Below are 25355 nucleotides of genomic sequence, written 5' to 3'. Positions count from 1 at the left end.
ATGCACAGGCACAAGTTATACAATACTCTGGAGAGTTACTTATCTTAACCCATTCCTGCTACGTGTCTTGAAGGAAGTGGGACAGAATCTCGTTTTGGAGTTTCATAGCAGCCAAGCCATGTGAAAAATGCCCCACTCCCTACTCCCAAATTTGTTTGGATTGGTCCTAATATCACTGATACGAACAGATTCATATGTTCTGAGCAGTTAAGATGAGAGGAGGGAGTATCTTAAATCATCAGTTGACTAGCTGTACATGACAGTAAAAATGCTCCTACATAGTTGCAGAAGCTGTTTAAGCAGCATTCAGTCATACCTGGAAAGAGTTTAAACACAGATCTGTCTACAAATGTCCTTGTTGTAGGGCATAAACATATTTTGTTATATCTTTTTTTAACAATGAGGCACAAACCCACATTTAAACAATAAAACAGGTAATTAAATTATTGTAAACTGACCGTTCCTGCCTCAAAAATAGTAAGTACTGCCAGGGTCCAAAGATTTCTGATAGTTCATAAGCCCATGTAATTTGATATGTGACTGTAATGTCCTAAGATGACAGCTCCATTTTCATGCAGGAAAGATACTTTGAAATATAGCATTAGAAGTGTGACAAGGCAGTAATAGACTCCACTGATACTGGGGTCATTATAACAAATGTCCTGGGATTTCTTGCTGTTAACAGTGATTTCTAAATTTAGTTTTCTAATGCATGCCAAGTCTAATATCAGTAAAGAGTCTGAATCCCAACCCTGAGACAAAATTACTTCTTCAATTTGATTAATTCGTGCATGTCTTCTGGAGAGAAAAGAAAGGGCAATTTTATTTGTTTATTTGAGAATTAGGGGAAAAAAACATTATTTTTTTTTCTTTTTTCCTCTTTTTTTCCCCAGAGCACAACATCAGTGCAAAAGTTCTAAGCCTTCCAAATTTCAAGCCCTTCATAACACACAGCATGTTAAAAAAAAAAATATTCTTAACTTATTTAAACCAACATGTTCTTCTAAACTCTATCACTTTAAGTAAAGGCTTTCTGTAATTGTTGGCCTTTCAAACTTGCATCGGCTTGAACTAATCCTGACAGACTGCACCTTCAGAATTCAAGCTGTCCCAGACTCTACGTAATACCTTTACCCATATGGACACTGCAGTCTCCCTGCACCTCTAATACTGTTTGAGAATCAGGCCAGCCTGGTATTTGCTATTTCATATCCAACCTTTTATACAACTTCTCCTGAAAAAGAAAGAATAAAAGAGCTACAGTGTTTTTATTCAGTCTTCTACCAACAGAAGCACTGCTGAGATAAATGTTTTTGTCTATTTTTAACTTCAGTTTCTGCTGTAGATCTAACAGAGATTTAGGAGCATATCCATTATAATTCTAAAGTAAATTCTAACCATAGACTCAGTTTGTTGATTTTGCATGACTTCATAGATTCTAAGTTTGTCAGTTATTGTTTGAAGATTAAAATGGGAAAATATTAAGAATAAAGCACAGAATAAGAATTTCAATTGGAACAATGTACCCCTTCATCAAAAAGAGTTTAACATTTTGCACAGTCAGGGTTTTCTAGGTTGTGTAGACAATTTCTCTGTTTACCTAACTCTTAGCTACATCATCTTTGGCACTTAATTTTGGATTTCATTCCTCTCAGATTCTGCAAGAGTAAATCAGTTAGAAGGTATAAGATAGGTCAGGTTTATTACGCATGGGGAAAAACAAATAAACAAACTAAAAGCCCAAAACAAAACAAACCAAAATCTCCAAACAAAAAAACCCAAACAAAACAAAGAAACAAAAAACCAAAACAAAACACCCGGAAACACAGATATTAGTAAACTGGAGTAGACCACAGTTCTAATCTCTCCTGTCTAATTGGAAGCAGAAAAGAGAATACAAATTGATGCGACTTCTCACAAAGAACTTCCTGACTAGTTCAAGAATCAATAGCTCAAAGAATGCAATACACAGGCCTAGTTTCAGTTTCTGTTTCAAATAATCCTTCAGTATTCTAAATGAAACAAAAGCTTTGAAAGAAAATAACTAAATTGTTCATTTAAGTATTCATTGCAGATCTTCCAGGAAGACAAAACAACAGATGAAATACTTGAATTCATTTCTGGAAGAAGATAAGGTACTTGTGTAATATCTAGAGTTGGGAAGAGCAGATTGTCTTGCTTGTCTTGTTGCTGTATGGATTGTGAGAGACGATGGAGCAATAGATGCTGTGGATTTTCAATAGTAGCTTCCAGGTCACATACTCCAAACCTTCTCAGAGCAGCAGCCGCAAGCACATTGACAATTCAAGGCTCTGGCATAGCCCACAGGTCATTTTGCCATCCAAAGCCAATGGAATGGTATTTATCTTGCAGACAGCAGGGTCCATCTCCACCATATCTCTATAACTCTCAATGAACCTTTCTGAGTCTTATTCCCCTCTTACACTAAGCACCGACCAATTTCCTCCTAGCACCAAGCCTGGTACCACATACAAGAACAGGACACAGATGATTGAAGAAGGGTTTTACATTGAAACAGGAAAGGCAACACTTCTCCCCTCCATGGGGATTTCCTTGGCTGCCTCTGAACTCACAGGGACTGCAAGCTGGGCAGAGCACAAAAAGGGGTGTGTAACACAATGTCTGAAAGTTCTGACACCCCAGCTGTCCTGGGTACTTGTGTACTTCTCTTTGCAAACATGTACTTGTCAAACAGGTTGTGTGCATGCTATTGTCAAGATGGGTTAAGTCAAGTATATTGCTTTCCTGAAAAACAAGTTTGCTAAGTAAGTTACAGATTTCTTGTGAATTCGTGCACCTGTGTAGTCCCTTAGTGGGGATTTTTCTGGCTCTCCCAAGGCTCACAGAAACAGGCAAGCCACAGCTTATACAGTTGCATGACAGCATGCACACTGGAGACTGATGTAAGGTCCTTTACAAGGTAATGTGGTTTTTTGTTCTTTGGCTTTTTTTTTTTTTTTCTTTCCCTGTTTCCCAATGTATAACAAATAATATTCCCATTTTCGTAATATTATCCTGATAACAAATAACCAGTAAGGTCTTTGTGTGGTATTGTTCTCTTAAACTTCTGTTGCATTATATGTTGGCAAATGTTGCAGTCTGATGTACCCACACCCACATATAAATTGAGTACAAAGTTCTCTGGGAAATCCCAACCTGCAAAAAAAATTAGAGGTGATGCAGACTAGCAATCATTCGAAGACAATTATTACTAAAATATAGAAAGTAAAGCCATGCCTGGTAACCCCCATAATATATTATGCTCTAAGACTATGTTTGACAAGTGGGAGATATTTTGCAGAAAGATCTACTCTCTGAAAAAACCTACTAAACCAGGCAATATAATGCAATAATATGACTGGCTTGTAGTTCATCCAGAAGCCAAGCTCCCTACAGCATAGAGTCAAAGGATCTATTCAGCAGCCTAAAGCTCCCTAAAGTGTAGGTCCAAGGGGTCCATGCACAGGGCTAGAGACCAGCACTCCTACAGCACTGCTCAGAAGCCTTGTGTTGAGCAGAAATGGGGCTCCTGGACCGGCGCTAAGGGAGCTCCCCATTGATCATGCTTAGGGCCAGTAAGGCTTGTTTAGTGCACTCAGGACCCTGACACAAGGAAAGATAATTTTATTTAAGAAACTTTGAAAGGAAACACATATTAAATTTTTAAAAGGTGGAAAAATCTGAGTTTTAAAAAATGTTTTACTGAATCTGCTGCTCATAGAAAGACGTAAATAGTTACTGAAATTTCTGTGCATAGAGTTGGATTCAAGGATCTTATTCTTACGAATGGAACCACACTTCATTTTAATACTTTTGTTTGACATATTGGAGAGCTATTAGCAATTTTTTGGGGGGGGAAAAAAAAAGAAAGAAAATTCAGCCACGGTCTTGGGAAAACACACAAACAAACAAATGAACCAACATATCTGGTTTATGTTTGCATCTTTCTCTCGCCACATTTTTTTTTTTTTTTTTCAGTTAAACCCTTATATATATTTGGTGCATGTTGGAGCTCATTAAGAAATTCTCTCCATACATGTTTAATCAGTGTAGATTCACCTGTTAGATTTTCCAGGAAGGCTCAACAATAGAGGTAATTCTGAGAGACATCACAAATTTGCGGTTACCACAGATGCCAAGCCCCATGTTATTAAATATTCACCCCATTGGTTTTTGTTTTATATTGTATATGACTCCTAATGAAATCCAGAGTTATATTTCTACATTTCCAGCAGCAAAGGTTTGCATAACCCATAATTGTAAGTTTTAGAATGCTTACCTAATAACTCAAGTTGGACAACACTGACTACTTGGCCATCTGCATATTAAAATATTATTCATTGCTATTGTATTCAGAATTTCTATCCAGATTATTTTATGCATTCTACTGGTTATCCATCAAAATTATTTAGTAGAAATTGTTAACTCAACTTGTTTTAAAAATGTTGTTTACATTGTAACTTGGTATAGTATCATTTCTTTTTTGTGGGGAGAACAGTGGAGATCAAATTCTTTCCTAAAGATCTTTTTTTACAGTCAGATACACTTTAGTTCTTAGGGAGAAAACAGGCATAGGTTTAATGAGACAACCTCATTTTCTATTTTCTTATTTTTTTTGTAGTTCTCAATTCACATTAGTTGTTAAAATGCATTTTATTACAACCATCTGAAATGCTAAACTGCTCTTGTCAAGTCTCATTGGACAACCTCATGAGCTATTTTTCCCCAGTTCAGAAGAAAGTCTCTTTTTCCATAAATATGAACTCTTCAGTTCTGAACATCTATTATACCGGAAACATTTGCTCATAGCTTTGGCACTGAGTATGAAACCCAGTCCCAAATAAATTAATTGACATATGGTTTCAGATAATTGCTGGAACTCACCAGAAAATAGATACTGTGACAATATGTAATCATTAATCATGCTGGCAATGCCTTCTAGCTGGGGAAAAGTGTTTTGAAAATCTTAATTTCATGTAGATTGCATGTTTTGGGGTTTGTGGTTTGTTTGTTTGTTTGTTTGTTTTTTTAACTATAGTGTTTTTTAAGCTTTTTATACCAGATCTACCTCTATTTCAGCTGGCATATTTCTTTATGTGTTTATTCATTATGTTTATGAATAAACAAACAGAAATAGGTTCTCAGAAAGAAGCAATCATCAGGATCTTGGAACACACACAAGGGCTTCTCATGTCTTGGGAAATCTTACCAGTGATCATCTGGTTTTTAGTCTTTGTACTGAAAAGAAAAAAAGGTGGTCTGAGCAAAAACATATCTGTTTAATTCTTTACAGAATAGTGTGCAACCTTTTCTGTTGCAACTCTTAAGGATACAGTTGTAAAACAGAGAACAGCACTGCTGATTTGCCTTGTTCTTGATTTTGCAGTCTCAGTGAACTGAAATGCTCTGAGAAGATGGGGAGATTGCTTCTATCTTAAAAGTTAAATTTTCTATTTTGTCTTTTAGTATTACAAATTGTATATATGCATTATAAACCTGAAGTTTCAAAACTATTAATATTTGGGGTGTTGTTAAAGATAGGGCCGAATTTGGAGCTCCTGAGACCTGGTAAAGTAAGATGATGTTTAATCTGTCTGAAGTATTCAGCTTTTGTTGATTTTTTGCTTCAATTGTTTTGGTTAATTTTTTTTTCTTTTTTGTAATGTAATTGAACATTACATTGTTCATTGATACATTTATATAGAATTGGCCTCTTTATTTGGTAACATTGTGTCCACATACTTGAATGTCATTACCCTGATCTTTGTTAACTAAAATTTTTGCTTTAGGAAAGCATTATACCATGGTCATTTGAAAAAAGTTACAGTACACTGTCAGAAAACAGCTTCTGTTTTCTTTAGTCTCATTATACAGATTATACCGTCCCAAAACAACAATAGGAATATAAAGAATAAAGATCTGATTTTTATTTTAATTTTCTTTTGCAAGGTTTAAAAATTCCTCTATGTAAATGAATTACATCCCTGACTGCATGTCTGAATGTGTCCAGCCAGTAACCAGCCAGTTACCAGTCTACAAATAATATTTTCCACAGTCATATATAGAAGAATGAAAGATGAGCATTCCTTCAGTCAAATGTCTTTGCTAGGTCTGTAGTTTATGAGATTAGGCAAATTACTGGAATGCTTTTAAGAAAAAAAGAAATATTTCTATAGCAATAAAATAGCAGCAGTAATCTCCCTTTAATTTAACTATGTTACAAAACACCCACCCCTAGCCAGGAATGAGGTAAGAGGGAAAGTAGGAACAGCCAATGAGCCGACAAACTTGGAAGAAACCCCCATGTAAAGAACTTTGCTGAAAACTGAAGTTAGAAGATGTATATGGGATGTAAAATCCATATACAGAATTTGAAAGAATTATGGCTTGAAAAAGAGGCTCTGGATTCCAATAGTGAAAGCTTTTTGAAAGGCAGCAATATAATTTACAGAACATTAAAAAGTATCACTGATCAAGTGTAAACCTAGTCTAATATGCCTTCAAGAAATTTCACTTATATAAGTAAGTTTTGGCCATTCTCCCAAAATATTAGTTCTTTCTGGATACTTCTTTGTGTTATGTTTATTCCATCACAAGCTGGCAATAAAACTTCCAAAACATCATTCTTTCCTATGATATGGATTACATACAATAGAAAACACACTTCAACCATGCATTGACTGAAAACAAAAGATGCATAAGTGAGAATAAGATGCATAAGGCCCTCGAGAAACAGAAGATAAATCTTTAAATATCTGTCTCTCCTGTACATTTATGCATTCAACTGTAATAATTGTAGAAAAAGAATAACAGTCCTGAAGATGTATCTGTACTTGCAGAAAAGAGCCCATCATATGTGCGTGTGCATGCATATGTGTGCCTGTGTATATCTATAAAGGATGGCACATGAATCATAAATGAAAGAAACTACTGATACTGAAAATTACTAACAGAAAATCCATCTCTAAAGTAGCATTAATGCAATACCAGAATTTGTCCATGAGACACACAGGGCAGAATAACTATAGAATCTCATTTGTTTACCATTGGAAAATGGTTTCCCCAGTCATATGACTGAATGTCAATTGTACACTGCTTACTTCTGTTTTTTATAGCAAATACTTAACAAGATGCCTTTTTGGAGAATACTGCAAAACCAGCTCAATATTACTTTCCTAAATGCAAAACATATTGTAAGAAGATATTTCAATGAGGCAGGATGAGCTTCACATACATTTAAAGATGCAAAATGTCACCTTTACATGGTTTCATAAAAATAAATCCTGTAAACCTCAGCTGATGAATTTGTATGTCACACTTCAGTTTGCCTGTAATTCTATCTAAGATAGCAAAAAAGAACTGTTGAATAACCAACATAGCGTATGAAAGCAGATACTGATTTTCAGGGTAAAATCTCTACAAGTGGTTTGTGAGATGCTTGTTTGTATATGGAAGACAATGAGTAGCAAGTCTTGGCCTCATGCAGTTTTGCTCACTTATTGGTAGTGATGGAAATGCAGGGAAGGGAAAGCTTCATGGCAATTATACTCCTTATGCAGTCAATCAAGGCACATAATTTTGGTCTCAAAGGAGCTTAAAGTGGCAAGCTGTAATATTAAGCACAGGCTACTACTTGATGATCAGGCTCCCTTATCCCCTCATTCTCTAATTTGCTACTGTGACTAAAATCATACATATATGGATACAGACCAAATTGTAATGTCCTTCTACTGATGTTACAGCTGCTAGAAGACAACTGTTACACAAAATAGTGTAGCCCATATACCTTTGACTGTATTTTTTACTGACTAACACAAAATGGAAGATAAAGTACACGCTATTAATTAAACCTTCAAAGTATCTTAGCTGGAATACTTTCAAAGATTTGTACAAACATATTACTATAGAAACATTTGACTGTCTTGTACAGTATTTCTATCAATCGTTAACTTTAAAGAATTTAATGAAAGAGACTGGATTTAATGAAGAGAAAAAAAATATGAGGAAATTAAAGAGAACTTTTTCTGAAATAAAAAAATAGTTTCATTGATAACATCATGTTTCCACATAAAGATTTTTTTGCACTTCTAAATTTATTTTGGTTTATAGACAATTATAAAGATCTGTAATAAATTTTGTTTGCAAATGAAATGACCTACCAAAATTATGTATTTTTTCTGAGAAACCTAAAGCAGAGCATTCAACTTTGTATTGCTTAAACAGAAAACATAGCAGCAGATTTTTGAGATTCAAAGAATGGATGACACACATACAAAATTGAAATACTTAAAACACTAATCTGAGGCACATGACATTCTCAGTTTGGAACCAAAATAGCTTGAGCTTTCTGAAATGCCATGTCAGAAGTCAGACAAGTACTATTTTCAATTATATATCTGTAAATTTAGGGCAAGTGAGTAGGCTTTGCATTGATAGAAATCACAGGGGTTTGTCCATATTATGTTGCATGGTGTTTAAATTAAGGAAGTTTAACCTTCAATCTAATTAAAATAAGTTATTTTTATGGTGAAGTGACCAAGAGGACTATTTATTTAAAATTTCAAAAGCTCTTATAAATTAACCTGTTTCTTTCAACAGTTCCTTACTGTTTCAGCTATCTATACTATAATTCCAGCTTTCTAGCTACTAGCCATTACTAGGGCATTTTACATGGAAGCATTAACTCATAGTGTTTGCCTGCATAAAATAGACGTATCCTACATACTACTGCACTAAAAGATAATAGCTACTGAGCAGTTAATGTCACTTACAAACCTGTGACAGGAATAACATTTTTCCATTGAGAGACCCATAAGTGGTTACTCCTTTGAAAAATATCTGCTAGTTAGAAGAAAGGCAACAACTGATAGAAGAAATTTAGTCGATGGCTTCTTTCATTTAAGCCTCTTGACATTAAAAACAAAACCAAAAACTAATTAAAAAAAAATAAACACACACAAAACCTCCCTCACATTGTAATCCTGCTGTTGAATCCCCAGAGGTTATTACTTTTCTTTCACATCTATATACAAAACACAAGAACACCCCAACACCACTCCCAGCCAAGCAAAACAAAAACTGCTTGACTAAATTTAGAAGTGTGAACATTCACAGTTATTTCTGATAGAAAAATAGTAACCTTGAAATCTCTAAATTCAAAGGACTCCTCTCAAAGTTGAAAGAAATCAGAAAACCCAAGTATGAAAACATTTTTGATTAAAAACTGGTTCTGTTATGGAACAGACATGAGGAAAAATAAATCCTATCTTACTGATTTCAGAAAAGGGAAGAAGTTATGTTAAAATATGATACCTATATGAGCAGTGCTAGTAAAAAACACTCTGAGAAAGAAAACAGCTAAAATCCCCACTTCCATTCTCAAATCACCTTCAGGTTAAACGTGTCAGAAGTACAGTGCTCTATTACTAGAAAATGGGGAAAAAAACCACCCAACACCCCAGAGAGTATTCATGGTAAAAAAAAAATCTTCCTAAATGAGACTGTGGTGAATACGTCTTTCTTTGAACAAAAAAAACCCTACAAAACCCCCCCAAAACCAAACACCGCCACCACCCCAAGAAAACAAACAAACAAAATCAAACATAGAACATTTAGAAAACAGTGCGGCTATAAATCAGCACTAAACATCAATATAGAAAGCTGACTTGTAAGCATTTAATTATTAAAGGTAATCAAAGTAAGGAATATCATGCAGTGTAATTCTAGACTGGAAATTAATATTGCCAAACTTAAGCCATCCAGGTAGGTATCTGACACAATTTTTCTAGCCCTTTTCTGTAGTCTAGCAGACAAGTAACTCCAAAGGGCTATTCACCCAGTTTTAAAATAAGGAGGGACAGCTATAGGTTGACATTAGAGTAAATCCAAGGATTTTAAGGCATATCCTGTTATACAAGAAAATGCTGTCACATGATATAAAGTACTGCAGGAGCAAGTATTTACAGAAAAGCTGCTAAATACTCAAAACATATTCACAGGTTAGTTCTGTACTAGTTGCCTTATAAAGCACAAAAAATGCTCTACCTTGTATTCTGTTTAGTTAGTCAGAAATGTGACCGCACGCTTAGGCTGAACAGAATGAAGTCTGCAACACTGACTCAGTAGTGCAGCTATTAACGGTGAAATAACAACCTAAGTAAGATGAATACAGGTCCTTCCTTTCTGCATAAATCATAAATGGCACCTGAACTGTTAACATTAACAAAGACGAAACTTCCCTGCAATACCAGATTCAAAGGCCCCTGAGATCTATGGGAATAATCTCATCAACTTCAGTAGGATCTGATCTGATAATACACACTTCATGCGCATTAAAGGAACCAAAAAGATTATTTTAAGCACACACAATTATTATCACCCAATTTTTTGCACTTTATATGTTTCATTAGGCTTAATACCTCTGCCTGACCCTGTGATATATCACTTGTGCTGCTGGCAAATACATGCTTGTTCCCTTCTTTTTCCCCTGCACTTTTCTTGAAGGTCTAATTTTCTATTTTGTGCAGAATTTACTAACTAAATGAAGTTACTGCTGATTTCTCTGGTGATTTTCCGGTAAGTATTGGGCTTTTCATGCTCTGTCTCTGGTAGTTCAAAGAAAACATGAACAGGTACTTCTTGTTTGCACATTGCTTGTGGCCTGTTGTCAACCTCGCATCCTCCTCCCAATTTACGGGAAGACCTCTGTTACCTGTTCTCTACCTACATTATGAAATCCATTCATCCCATTTAGACATGTTTCAAAATCCTCACATTGTAATCCTGCTGTTGAATCCCCAGAGGTTCTTACTTTTCTTTTACATGTATATACACATATGCACTTTAAAAAAATTATTTTATTTTTTAAATTTTAAATATTTAAATAAATAATATATATATTATTAAAATATGTTTATTTTTTAAAAAATATTCTGCTTTATTACGCATCTTTCTGTACTTTGATTTTCTGCCTTCTGTTGTGCTCCTTCACTGTCATCTCAAAGGATACCACAGGAAGTGAAAAAGTTTAGTGTTTATATGAAGAATTCCATAGTCAGGGTTTGCAGATGTACAACAAGAAAAGGATACACTGCACATCATAGACAACACTAGACCAAAGGTCTGCTCTGCCTAGTGATGAGTTGTGAAGTCATGATTATTGGCATTTATTTCTTTGTACACATAAGATGTATAAAATAAGCTGTACTTTCAGTAGTCCTAGATCCTTGATTGTGGTGTAAAGTACAGAAGCACGAGCAGTCTGACCTCCCTTATTTCATACCAAATTCATCACTTTCTCTTCTCCCTCTCAGAGTAATGCACAATAGTACCAATTTAACCAACTTCTCAACCACAAAAGTCTGCAGTATTCCTTAGAAGTTCAGCTTAAAATAAACAGTTTCCTTCATATTAATTACTTATGGAAATAGATTATGAATGTTAAAATCATGGAAATAGTTCTACTATTTCAGATAACAAAGCCCCTATGTGTGTGTCCATCCATCCTCTCCCATCCCTCCCCCCTGCTTTTCCTTTTTCTCCCCTAGAAGTGAAGGAAACAAAAAGAAACAATCAAAACAGACTAATTCAGGCAATGGGCAATAAAATATCTTAACTCTTCTCCTTCTTATTCCCTAATTTTTTACAATATTTGTAACAACTTTGATGCCTTGTAAAGGATTATGTCCAGAGGCCCTAGATAGAGGCAATTCTAATAGTACCAGCTGTAATACTTAATACTAATTAAATTATAAATTTCTTTCTATTATTTATACAACATTTCAGCTTTTCTAGTCTTTCATCCCCTTGTCTCCCCTCCCCCCACCCCCCTTTTAATTTGGTGAAGGATGCTACCTCACCTATAATTTATGTTAACAGATAAAAATTAATTTTCTGTATATATTGGATGATTTGTAAAGGAATCAAAATCAAATTATATCACATTATCAATGGAGAATATTTTCACTTATTAAATAAATGACAGATGCAGAATTGTGTATGAACAGTTCATAAAATAAGATAAACTGTAAGGAACTGATGAGAAGGTTAAATCACTTTTTAGAAACAGATTTTTAGATTAAAGATTAAGAAAATAATAATATAAATAATAAATCAATGAAGGTATTAGAAAGGTGTGAACATAAAATATCTGTTGTCATCGAATAACATCCCTCTTGAGGTAAAAGGGCCAATAATCCAGTTAAATACTCATACCCAATTTCTTGAAATGGCAAGAGGAAAGTTTAAGCAGATACCTCCCCTGCGGGAGCTTTCTGTTTGTTAATTACACTGTAGCTAAAGTATGTAGACACCATCTGTTTCACTCAGACAACATTATAGACTCAAAGAAATTATAGGAAAACTTGAAACAAAGTTGCACAGAAGTATCTTTTTCTGCCTTCCATCTCCTCAAATGTATTTCATTCTGCTTAGTAAAATAACATGTCCATACAGCAACAGTGTATTTGTGGTTCTGTAGCTAGCTATACATTATTTTTAAAATCTTCGGTTTGGGGTGGGTGGGGTGGGGGGTGTCTCTGCAATTCTAATAAGGAATATAAACCCAAATTGTGCAACACCAAATATTTGAGTGATTTTGTGAACGTTCGACTGAAGAGTAAGAGAAATGCTGAGGCAGTTAACACTTCATGGATCCTTCAAACTGTCATCATTAGATCTCAACAGACCGCAAAAACATGGAATATTAAATAAAATACCTCTTCTTTCAGATGAAAATCTAAAACCTCTTTTCAGGTAAAGCACTGGAAGTACATCAGTAGCTGCTTTACGGCTTTACTTCTATGTCCCCTTCATTTTTCCTTGCAACTCCATTCCTAATCTGCATCAAACTTTTTCCTCTAGAAAGTATGTATGTGAAAATCTTCCAAACAGGCTCTGGACTGGGGTAAGGTGGTAAAATTGCAAAAAATATCTTGGAGCCAAGGAAATAAAAACTGTTCATTGGTCCAAAAAACATCAGATGGAACAGAGGCACACGTTCACTACAAACTAAACGTATTTCACTTTGTTGTCTCATTTACATGCTCGTTCTTCCTTCAAATTACTGTGTGCACATGTATTTGTCATACACATAGAAAGAATGAGGATAAGGGAAAACAAGGGCTAATAAAACCACCAAGCTCAGGAAGCACAAGAAGATAAATATTGTTTTCATTAAGAAATGCTTTGCCAACCCATGTTAGAAACATTGCTACTGATAAACAAAACTATATTTTGTTTAGATATCGCTAATCTTGAAAAAAAAAAAAATTCACTGACCAGAAAAAAAAGGTCAAAATGAGTCTCACACAATGATTTCTTCCATTTTGGCACTAAAAATGTCTAAAGGGATTTAATAACAGTTAAGTAACTGTTTAGATTTGTCATCATGCTGCCTGTAATAAGATGAAATAGTGCTAGAAGGCAACAGGGAGGACACCGCTGTTCCTGTAGTGTTATTTCCCATTTCATCCTATACAAGCACAGCAGGAGTAAGAACTCTGCACAGATGTCTCTGAAAGCAGAAACTCTTATTGATTAGACAAGGGTGGAGGCTTTAACATGCCTACATCACCTCCTTTGTGAAAAAGACCAGTCATAATTATGAGTATTCTGGCACTGCCCCAGCTGCCCTTGAAACAAATCCAAACTAGCAAAGGGTGTGATTTGTTGTTTTGGGGTTTTTTTGGTTGGGTTTGTTTTTTTTTTTTTTTGGGGGGGGGGTGGGTGTTGGCTGGGTTTTTTTGGTTGTGGTTTTTTTTTCTCTTTTCTTTTTTTTTTTTTTAAAGATAAAAATACAGCTTTACAGCATATGTGTAAGTCTGAGCCAACTATTTCCCTAACAAAGTCAGAAATGCTGTCAATGATTTCAGTTGTTCCTGGCACTAAAATTATGTCTGAGTGAACTACCTTATAAGAAGAAAAGAAAAAAAAATAAAATTAAATTCATCTACTTACTTGAAAACTGTATGGCAAATCCAGATTTGCTGATATAAAAATCGGTGTCAAACTGCATAGTTACTATGTTGAGTGTACTGTGAATGCCTTCAGGAACAAGGGATCCACTAATTTCTTTGAGTAACATCTCATTCTCAGGTGGACCATCCCAAACTCTTAGAATGTCATGGGATGCCTCAGTATCAAAAGCAAGAAACTGGAGGCTGAAAGAAAACCATGATTTTCTTGTCAGCTTTCATATTACTCAAGAACAATTTTTTAACGACAAAATTAAATCAAATAAACAAACTTTGTTTTCCAAGGGTGCCACAATGTTTCATACTTTACCATTGGGTAAGTAAAAGCCCAATACAGAAATGCATTTGAAAGAAAAAAACCTAACAATTTGTCTACCACAAAATAACATATAATTTTAGCTATTCAAATAATCTATAAGTATCCACACAGTATTTTCAGAAAATAGTTTTATTTTTCTTAAGACATTATGTATCACATTCTCATTAAAACAAGTTAAATAGAACTGTACACTCATGCAGTTAGTGATATAGTGTGAATAACTGTCTAACTAAAAAGAGCTACTGAAATGCAGCGTATTTTGGGTTTTGTTTAAATACAAACTCTTCCACTAAACAGTTCTGCTTACTCTAGCAGTTTGTATATGCTCAGTCTCACAACTTTGGCATTAAAACTATAACGAATTTTAAGGACTGATCTGCATCAGCATTTATTAAAAAATAGATAGTTTCAACACAAACCTACATTTTCAAAGTCAGAATGCCAAAAACACAGGTCTTGACTTGCATCTTAAATTTTAAACACTAAAAAACACTAAATCCTTTCTAAATCCTTTTTTTTTTTTTTTCCCCCTCAACTGTACAGGTAAGATTTGGTTATTATATAACCAAAAAGATTTTTTAGAATTCTAGGATTTGTTTTCAGTACCTGACAATATTTCCTGGGTCTACTTCAATCACCCACATGCAGCGCAGATTATTGTCATAGGGAAAAGGATAGCCAGGAGATAAGATTCTTCCTGATGATTCTCCTTTAAAACGGCCTCCACATTCAGCTAATAAAAAAAAAAAAAATAAAAAAAAACACACCAATGTGTAATGTGTTATTTGTAATTCATTAACAATAGTCTTCCAACTAGTCACTTGAGCTATCAATTTATACACCTATTCTCTTGCTGGATAAGTAACATAACTAAACTGATTGTATGCCCTAGATTGTAAGACATTATATAAGGACTTGAAGTGCATTAGGAAAAGAACCTGTAAAAGTGGTTTTATTTGAATATTTTTGTATTTGCCTTTGGCACCTATGTTTTTCTAATAATTTTGAACAGAACATAATATTTAGAAAACATGTGTAATGAAAGGAATATGGATTGTTACTTGCCAAAATGAAACAAACCAAGAACACCATGTCACTCTAAAGCAACAGAGTTAAATCAAGAAAACTAAATAAATCAGTAAGTATGAAAAAAAAATTAAAAAAAAATTAAACAAAAAGGAGTGAGAGAGAGAGGAAACACACTACATAAAAGCAGGCTATTCAGAGAAGAAAAAAAAAAAAAAATCAGCCTTTCAGCCTGGGAAAAAAGCTTATAAAACTTCTTAAGCAAAACTTGTCGTCACAGTGAAGCTGTAGTATTTCTTGGAGGATAACAGAGGGTAAGTAAGTAGGTCTCTTTTAGACAGCCTTAGCCAGTCATTTGGCAAAAGTGAATATTTCATAATAGCAATACCTAATCTTTGAGAAAACCTGATTTTTTTTAATGTAGATCCCTGAGACCTTTAAAGCTTTCCTATTTTACTTTCCTTCCTTTTAAAGTCCCTCTAATGCTTTCTCTCTTGTGAAGTGCAAAGCCAAAATAATGCTGTGATTAGATCTCTTGGTATAGTTACAATGTAGTTTTATTTTGATTTAATATCACGTAAAATATTTAGCTTTATTACCTTATGATCTATGAGTTTCATGACAAAATATAATTGAAATGTTACTCTTGATGGATTTTCTGACAATAAAAGTAAATTTGCTGAGACAAGTGGTCTTTCATCTTTTTAAAGCACTTTGGCAATTGGTTAATTCTGAAAGACTCTTTAAAAAAATATCTTTCACAATTATTCAACTCAGAGGGTAACGGTCTACTATTCTTCCAGTAAAGATATAAATATAGTAGACTAAAAAGAAAAAAATTCCTCACTACAAACAGAATTAAATTTAAAATTAATTACATTGCATGAAGAACCACTGAACAACTACAAGTTTATAATTCCTAATTTTCACAGAGGGTAACCAGTTTGCTTTTTTGTTATGATTTTTAAAGGTTCTCTCTCTCTTCCCAGTGGCTTATTTCTGCCTCTCCAGCAAGCTTCCAGCTCCCCAGTTTTGCTGGTTGCTGAATCAGCTGTGCAAGTGGTGACTTCTCAGAAAGCATTCTCCTCCCAGGTTGCAGTCAGATGTAACAGCACAAAATCCTTTTTATCTTACATCTCCAGATTGCCTACTTTAAGACAAACCTAAGAACCTTAATTTTGCCTGTGTCAATGCTAAAAATTATTCTAAGGATGTCAAGTTACAGGAAATATATATTATACTACATTTCTTCCTGCAATACCATAGACAGTATGCTGTATTGTAACATTTACCACATTTGAATTTTATGATTACTACAACTGCTTGAGAAAAGTTTTTCTATTGTCTTGTCAAGTCTCACATTCTTCCATAAAAAGAGACCAAAACAAGAACAGTAGCATTTTAAAGCCAATTTCTGATAGTAGCAGCAAGTTAAAGTGTCTGTTGACCTATGTTGCTCATAAATATTCAGGAAATAATTTTATTTGTACATTCCAACCTAAAATGTTTCATGCAAAGCATCACTGTTTTCACAGATTCTTGGGGTTTGCATGAATAATCTATAGACTCTAAGAGATCTTGTGGTGGGCTTAGACCAAGTTCTTGTAAGCACGGAACTTGAGTGCATACACCTACCTGACTCATAAACAAGTACTCTGGAAATAAAGGGCATCAGTGTCGGGTTTTTTTCAATTTCCTTCCATAGCAAAGAAGCTTCGTTTCAATCTGATTCTAACTAAAAGTGAACACTGAAGGGATTCCTATAAACCAGGAATGTTAGGATAGTTTAACTGCTGATTCATCTTCACCTCCTTAAATTTAATTCATTACCGAATTTAAAGTATCAAAACCTGATTTTTGATCATGGATGAGTAAGAAGTGTTCAGACTCAGGCTTTTATTTAGACATATTAAAGAGATATCTGAAAGAAGTCTCAGTCCTATACAAAAGCTGTTGTGATGCAATTTTGTTTTCTTTGAGGAACATTGCTAATCTGAGCATGCTTTTTCTTGTGATCTTGTACCTTTCTTAACTGCTCTTCTGCTTCCTGGTTTCCTTCTTGCCAATTTCCTCATGCTGTACTATTACTAAGACTTCATTAATCTTTTACTATATATTTTTCAGCCCAGGAAGACATAAACTGATACCTAAAACATTTTATAAGATTCGTACCGCCTATTTTTAGGAGAATTTTAAGGCATCTGCAATGATCCTTAATTAACATGAAAAATCAGAAGGTATTTGGAATGCAAGATCATTATTTACAATTGGCATTCAAAAACATTTTGACCTCTGAAACTTATCTATACAAAAATTCACTTGTTTTAATTAAAATTCTTTTTAAATCTATTTAAACAAACCTATAAATATCCCAGCCTGGGATGGATACTACTGCTGATACAGACAACAGCTTTACACACTCTGGATGCAAGTAACGTGTTTTACTACTTGGCTGGAGAAATACCTAACTAATATAAACAAAATCAATAAAAAAAATTTCTAAGCTCATTTAAATGACACCATCAATGTACTTTTGTTTGCTTAATGAAGAGCAATACATACAAATATATGGTATTCTGAACTGGATGGATAAATTATCTCCCTGTGAATATCAGGCTAATAGATATGTTTTCAATAAAGTTAATTTAAAATTCAGCAAGTTTACACCAAAGACTGATTCACATTCTAAATAGATTTACCTATACAAAACATTTTTGAATAATTATAATGTAGTTTTCACAAAGAGTGTGGTGGCAGTGCAAAACCTGTGTCTTGATAAAGACATGCCAAAGCACAGTTATCTGTCAAAATTAAATCTAAGCACAAGCTGCATTTCACCCCTTGCTTCCTCTACTCACTCAATCCCAATTTTCTCAAAAAGGAGATAAAAAATAAGAAAATTACTAGAATATTTAATTCTTGTCTTCTTTTCTCTCTCCCATGGAAGAACTTGAGCCTGTAGGTACCTGCACAGCTTATAAAGTTATTGTAATACTGTAATAAAGTGTATAATATTGTTATATTCATCACAGCTACATAACAGAAACCAAGTGACAAAAATACAACTCCATATGTCTTAGTATTTTTTCTTTTTATTTATTTTACAATATTTATATGTGAATAGATGAAAAAATTTCTAGCCTAATGATATTTAGACACAATTAGGAAAAAAATTACTAATTTTACAACCCCTCGTAAGACATATATGGTCCTGGTTTTCTGATTATGCTGTCTTTTTTTATGTTGACTATTTGCTGACTATAAATATTTTTTCATGTATTAGGAATTTCAGTATGCACGAATGTTTAATAATTACTATCTTTTTCAAATCTCAAAAAGACACCACCATTCAAATAGACTTAGATGAGATCTATGCAGAGAAATCTGTAAGTGTATGTGTAAATAGATCTGTATACATATAGATCAGATTTCACATAGATCTAAAAATCCTTACAATTTTCTTTCTTTCTTATGTTCAGATAATAGTTTAAGTAAAGCAAAAAATGAAAAATAAGAGTCTAATACCAATACATGATGGCAAAGGATAGTCCCATGCCCTTCTTTCCCCTGTCATACACTTCAGAAGGCTACTTCCATGGAGCGTGTAACCTGGATTGCATCCATAAATTATGGTGCTTCCAGCAAAATGGCCTTGGTCACTGATTTTATATCCAAACTGTGGCACACCAGGGTCCTCACAATGTGAAAGCTCAAAACCTGTGGTAGGAAAAAAACATTGTAGTTACAAAATCAAATAGATAAATACATTAAAGAAATTAAGAGATTTTTGGTTTACCAATGGAAATCAAACATTTTCAGACTTAATGTAACATCATGTTTAAGGTTTCTTTTCTGGTTTTAAACAGTCTAAGTAAAATAATTGTTTATATCCGTTAACTTAGAGCATGCAAACCAAACCGTGTCATAACAACATTTTTCTTAACAGTCTGAGGAAGACTGAGAAGCAAATTCATTACTGTTATCAGTCAGTTCTAAAATTTTTTGTTAATTTATAAAATGGCAGTTAAAGTGACTGTTCATTTACTGTGACAACAATCTAGTTTGTGAATAGACATTTAAAGGCTCAAACACAAAACTGCATAGCAGATTTGTTTGTTATTGTTCACAGCAACAGCAACAACACAACAGCACCTATGGCACCAAAGAAATACTGTTGAATTCACCAATCCCTACCCTAATCCTGCATTCCGTAATTTGTAAATTTGAAAAATACATGCAGGTAGCAATTATAATGGTGATATAGAGAATCCAAGCCAAACAATTTGGACATTTTGGAGAATTAAGACATGTGGAGCAAGAATTAAACAAAAGGAATTACACATTATTCAGAATCAAGGGAAGCATATTAACATTTAGGGAAACACAAACTGTAAATTCAGAGGAAAATTTTCTATTCCAAATAAGGTATTATTTTATTAATGGAGTAAGAGCTCAAAACCTCATCATATCCAAAAGCAAATGTATTTTATCAATATTTTGCAGCTCAAAGTCTTTGTAGGTAAAAAAGGACTTTGCGTCAAGATCGATATTCTATATTTCATGGCTTGAACAGATGTACTCTACACTGGGTAAAAAGCTGGCTGGATGATTGAGCCTGAGTGGTGGTGAATGGTGTTACCACCATGGGAGCTGGTCACAAATGATGTTCCCCAGGGCTCAGTATGGGGGCCAGTCTTGTTTAATATCTTTATCAATGACCTGGACAAGGGGATTGAGTGCACCCTCAGTAAGTTTGCAGACAACACCAAGTTGGGAGGGAGTGTTGATCTGCTTGAGGGGGAAGGGCCTGCAGAGGGATCTGGGCAGGCTGGACAGATAGGCCGAGGCCAATTGTATAAGGTTTAACAAGGAGAAATGCCAGGTCCAGCACCTGGGTTGCAACAACCCCACACAACGCTACAGGTTTGGGGAAGATGGGCTGGAAAACTGCCTTTCCGGAAAGGATCTGGGGCTGCTGGTTGGTGGCTGGCTGAACATGAGCCAGCAACGTGCCCAGGTGGCCAAGAAGGTCAATAGCATCCTGGTTTGTATCCAAAATAGCGTGGCTGGTAGGACTAGGGCAGTGATCATCCCCCTGTACTCGGCACTGATGAGGCCGCACCTTGAATACTCTGTTCAGGTTTGGGCCCCTCACTACAAGAAAGACACTGAGGTGCTGAAGCGTGTCCTGAGAAAGAAGGGTAATGAAACTGGTGAAGAGTCTGGAGCACAAGTCTTATGAGGAGCAGCTGAGGAAACAGGGGTTGTTTAGCCTGGAGAAAAGGAGGCTCAGGGAGATGTTACTGTTCTCTACAACTACTTGAAAGGAGGCTGTAGTGAGGTGGGGTAGGTCTCTTCTCCCAGGTAACAAGAGGAAACGGCCTCAAGTTGCATCAAGGGAGGTTTAGATTGGATATTAGGACAAATTTCTTCACTGAAAGGGTGGTCAAGCATTCAAACAGGTTGCCCAGGGTGGTGGTGGAATCAACATCCCTGGAAGCATTTAAAAACCATGTAGATGTAGTCTGGCATTAACAGTTGGATTGATGATCTTAGAGGTCTTTTCCAATTTATATGATTCTCTATATATGTGACATGGCGGCAAATGAAGGGTTTTTCATGTCTGCACTCTTCAATAAAATGATTTACACAATATTTGTCCATCTAGTCAACAGCAGGTAGCTATTCACAGTGTCTCCTCAGGTACTGAATCATTACTATTGATTGAAAAAAATACTCATTATTTTATTTTACAGGCAAAATGCTTCAGGTTAGATAAGGCTGTTTGCTCACATAAGAAATAAAATAGGTCAAATGTCGTAACTTCCCAGTTCTTCTCTTCCTTCAGCTTTTCATTAAATAACCTCTGACTGAAAAGGGCTCACCTCCAGAAGAGCCTCCACAACCTCTGAGCTGAACTTTTCTCCTTCCTAGTTAAGCTATTGCTTCCCAGTACAGACTGCACTGCAGAAGCTCTGAAAGAGGTTAATGTGAGACCCAAATGAAGAACACTGCCAGTCTGGATACTTACTGACGAGTTAGAATTTTCCGTCTTCTAAGAAAATTGTCGATCACACTGTGCGAAAAGTGTGAGGGACTATAGACATTCCTGCCTGGCCGGAGGGCAGGCAGGAGGGGCGCGCCCTGCCATGGTGGCTGGCACTGCCCAGGGCCCACAGCCCAGCGCGGGAGTCGCGTAGGCCGAGGCACGGTCACTCGGAGGTGGTTCTGGCCGGGGCCGGGGACACGCCGGACCCCAATACCGCCCCCGACTCATTTCGAGAGTGTTCCACAAGGCCTGATGTGCAAGCGCATCGGCACCCAGGGCCTGCCACAGGGAAAGTGCTGGGCAGAGACTGAGGATATAAAAGGTGTTGCCCGCAGGCTCAGGTGGGCGCCCGCGGCCTGAGGAGGCTGCGCTGCTGGACTGTGCAGGGCCCAGCCGGGTGAATGCATCCCTCTCATCCTTTCCCGCTCTATTTCCTCGTACACCTCCAGTTTACACATCCCTACATCTGAAGCCTGAGAATTCAAGTTTTCCGTTTCCTTGTGCCATGTGTTTAAGAACCCAAGTTTACCAATCCCCTTTCCTTTGCCACATACCAATGGCAATAAGCAAATTGACCAGTAAAAGCTGCTGTTTTACACCAAGTCTCTGAGTAACCCCAGTTAGTCCTTGTTGCCATGAGCAGAATTTAAACCAACCTTTCCCTCCTCCAACCAAGTGGGACAGAACAAAAACAAGCTAAAATGCGCCTTGATCCCCAAGATGTCCTCATCTCTGGATGGTCTGCTTATAGACACTGAACCAACTGATCTTTTTAACTGATTACTTTCCTTTTGAGTGTAAATATGTAACTGCACTGCCTAATTGTAGGTACTAGCAGTGTTTTTGCCACTCTAAGTATATTTCAGCTATCCACAGAGTGCTGGCAGCTGTGGCAACAGGACCAAAAGGAAATCTGTATCTTTCTGGAGAAACAACTGGTAGCTAGGGGCATAGTAAAGGGGATCTGGAATGGCAATAGTTGGCCATTTTAGAGACCTGAAAGAGCACGAATGCTTACAATGTGTCGTGGACACAGAATGTTTCATTAAAGCTTGTGGGGATTTTGTTTACGGCTTAAAAGCATCACGGTAAGTTCACAGTACTTTGGGGAAGTTTCATTGTCTACATCTATGCAAAACAAATATTGTCTGTGTTTCCCCAAATGGGAAATGGCCAATGGGTGATGATCAGTGGCACAAAGTCTAGTTCTAACTAGTAAATAGAGGTGTTCCCTAGGGGTCAATACCATTTCCAATCTTGTTCAACACCATCATGAATGATCTGCATGGTGGGGCAGAGTGTACCCTCACCAAGTTGGCTAAGACTAAACTGAGAAGAGTGGATGATATGCCAGAGGGTTATGCTGCCATCCAGAGCAATCACAACAGGCTGGAGAAATGGACCAACATGAACCTCAGGAAGTCCCACAAGGAGAAATGCAAAGTCCTGCAAATGGGGAAGAATATCTCCTGCACCAATATATGCTGGATGCCACCCAAATGGAAAGCAGCTTTGCAGAAAAGGACTTAGAGGGTCTGGCAGATGCCAAGCAGAACATGCGCCAGTAATGCACCCTTGCAGTAAAGACAAATGGCAGCCTGGGCTGCATTAGGAGGCACGTTGACAGCAGGTTCACAGAATTGATCCTTCCCCTCTATGCTACGCACTGTTGAGGCCACATCTGGACTTGTGGTGTCCAGTTCAGGGCTCCCCAGTACAAGAGACATACGGAATTAATAGAGTCCAGCAAAGGGCTACTACGATGATTAAGGGATGGGATCATCTCTGATGAGTAAAGGCTGAGAGCACTGGGACTGCTCAGCCTGGAGAAGAGAAAGCTCAGGGGGGATCATATCTATGCATATAAATCTGAAGGGAGATTGTAAAGGAAATGGAGTACACTGAGTTTGGCTGGGATGGAGTTAATTATCTTAGTAGCAGCCCATATGGTGCTGTGTTTTAGATTGACTAAATCAGTGTTGATATACCAATGTTTCTGCTATTGTTGAGCAGCACTCTCACTCTGCCCCCACATCAAGTAGGGTAGAGATAGGTAAGAGGCTGGAAGGGGACACAGCAGGGACAGGTGACCCCAGCTGACCAAATTGATATTCAGGCCATATAATGTCATGCTGAGTAATAAAACTTGGGGATAGTCTTTCCAAATGGACCACTGTTTAGGGAGTGGCAGGGCATTGGTCTGCTTGTGAGAGGTGATGAGTGATTGAATACCTTTGCATCATTTGGGTTTTATTTTTCTCTTCCAACCTACAAATACCTACAAAAGAAGATTCAGCACTGTTCATGCTAATAACTATTCAGGCTAGGAAAGTATATTCTATGAGAATGCCTGTCTCAAAAGGCAGGAAATGCTAATGATAAGGTTCAAGTGCTGGGCTTGGATGTATCTATATAAATAAGAAAAATGAAATACCTTGACATTTACATAGTAACACAGCACTGGAGGACCTATCTTTAATCACAGGGTACAGTTCTATGCTATCACAGACTATTAGGTGGTATAATTATTCAACTTTCAGCTGAAAAATAATTACATGCTTGTATTATCTGGAAATATTTTCTTTCATTATTATAGACATTATTTTTATTAGAATTAGTTTTAAAAACATGATGGAGAGTTTTTGAAACAAGAATATTTTTTGAACAGGTGAAAGTGAATTATTTAAACACAGGGAGGAAAAAGGATGTTGACAGATGCATTGTGCAATTACTTTATAATACTGTTCTGCTTGTTAAAAAAGTTCAGCTTTATATAGCAATTCAGCAATGAAGAAATAATTATATGCTAAATAAGTCATATACACTATGTGTCAATAGACATGTAGCAATCACATAAATTTTCAGAAGTCACCACTTGATAAAATAGTGTGCATTGCCGTTTCCTGTATACCTTCTAAGCCAGTGATCTGAAAACATTTTTCCCCTTTTAATCTTATAGTTTAATTTTTTCAGTTTACATAGAGGTAAGAAGTTTTTGTTAGGTATCTTTATCGTTTTGGTTCCAAATTGAGTTATTTTAAACAATAATCCAAGCTCAGAAATTGCTAGTCTAATGCAAAGTTAGTATTGGAAAGCAGTCTTAAGATGGAAATGGTCTTTCACTTATGAATTATCTTTATGAAATAGTGCTTTTGGTTGCAAAGTTAAGACTACTCACATACTTAAATATTGCTATGTGATTATACAATTAACTGAAAATTATCCTTTTTTTTCCCCTTATCCTTTCCAAGACTGAAAAAAAACCCCTTCCAAATAATGCTTGGAAAAAAAAAAATAGTGGTTTAAGTAGCAAACTACACAATGTCCTGTCAAAGCAAGGTTTCAGTATGCTACATGTTTTGGTTTTGGGTTTTTTTTTTTACAATTATGAAACTGTATTTTTTTGATGAGTGATGAGTAATTTGCTTTGATTTTATCATTATTTATCTTTAGACTGTATTTTCATCTTATGAGCAAAAACCTTTCCTTCTTTTAAAATCATAAATCTATTATGAATGTTTCCTCAAATACTTACTGGTATACACAAGTTGAAAACCTTCATCAGTGCCCTCCATGTCTGAGTTAAATTCCAACCACAAGTGATTTGAAGTACTACTTAGCGTCAGGCCTCTTAATGATGCCCCAGTGTATGCGCCCAGCAGGTGAGCAGTGTTGTCTTTGCCATCATAGATCTGTAAAACAAATGCAAGTTTTACAGTTATGAGGAAAAAAATATATTTGATTTACACAATAATTCTGTACATCTCCATTAAGAGGGAGGACAGTTCTGCCAAAGGAGATCTATTGCCAGTCAAGCCGAAGTACTATCTGGATATGCTGTTTGCCTCTCTTGAGTTGTTGATTTAATTGTGGTGATTTTTCAAATGCACAATTTTAAATACAGCAGTTCATTTTCCTCGTAACAATAGAAGTGGGCAGAGGTGCCATATCAGCTCAGTGTTTTTAA

The 25355-nt window shown here is 35.9% G+C and overlaps 1 protein-coding gene across 3 annotated transcripts in view; it reads right to left on the bottom strand.

Moving 5' to 3' along the window:
* Positions 1 to 25355, bottom strand: part of CSMD3 (CUB and Sushi multiple domains 3) — a 725287-nt gene that overhangs the window by 223294 nt on the left and 476638 nt on the right. For all 3 annotated transcript variants that reach the window (XM_055800728.1, XM_055800729.1, XM_027777765.2), the window contains 4 exons: positions 24924 to 25080; positions 18865 to 19056; positions 14920 to 15046; positions 13978 to 14180 (listed from right to left, as the gene is read on the bottom strand). In XM_055800728.1, the coding sequence (XP_055656703.1) occupies positions 13978 to 14180; positions 14920 to 15046; positions 18865 to 19056; positions 24924 to 25080 (679 nt within the window). The remainder of the gene's footprint in view (positions 1 to 13977; positions 14181 to 14919; positions 15047 to 18864; positions 19057 to 24923; positions 25081 to 25355) is intronic.

Source organism: Falco peregrinus, chromosome 3 (genome assembly GCF_023634155.1).
Source record: "Falco peregrinus isolate bFalPer1 chromosome 3, bFalPer1.pri, whole genome shotgun sequence".
In the NCBI taxonomy this organism is placed as follows: domain Eukaryota; kingdom Metazoa; phylum Chordata; class Aves; order Falconiformes; family Falconidae; genus Falco; species Falco peregrinus.
The sequence above is the reverse complement of the archived record's forward strand: the minus strand, read 5'-3'. Positions and strand labels throughout refer to the sequence as shown.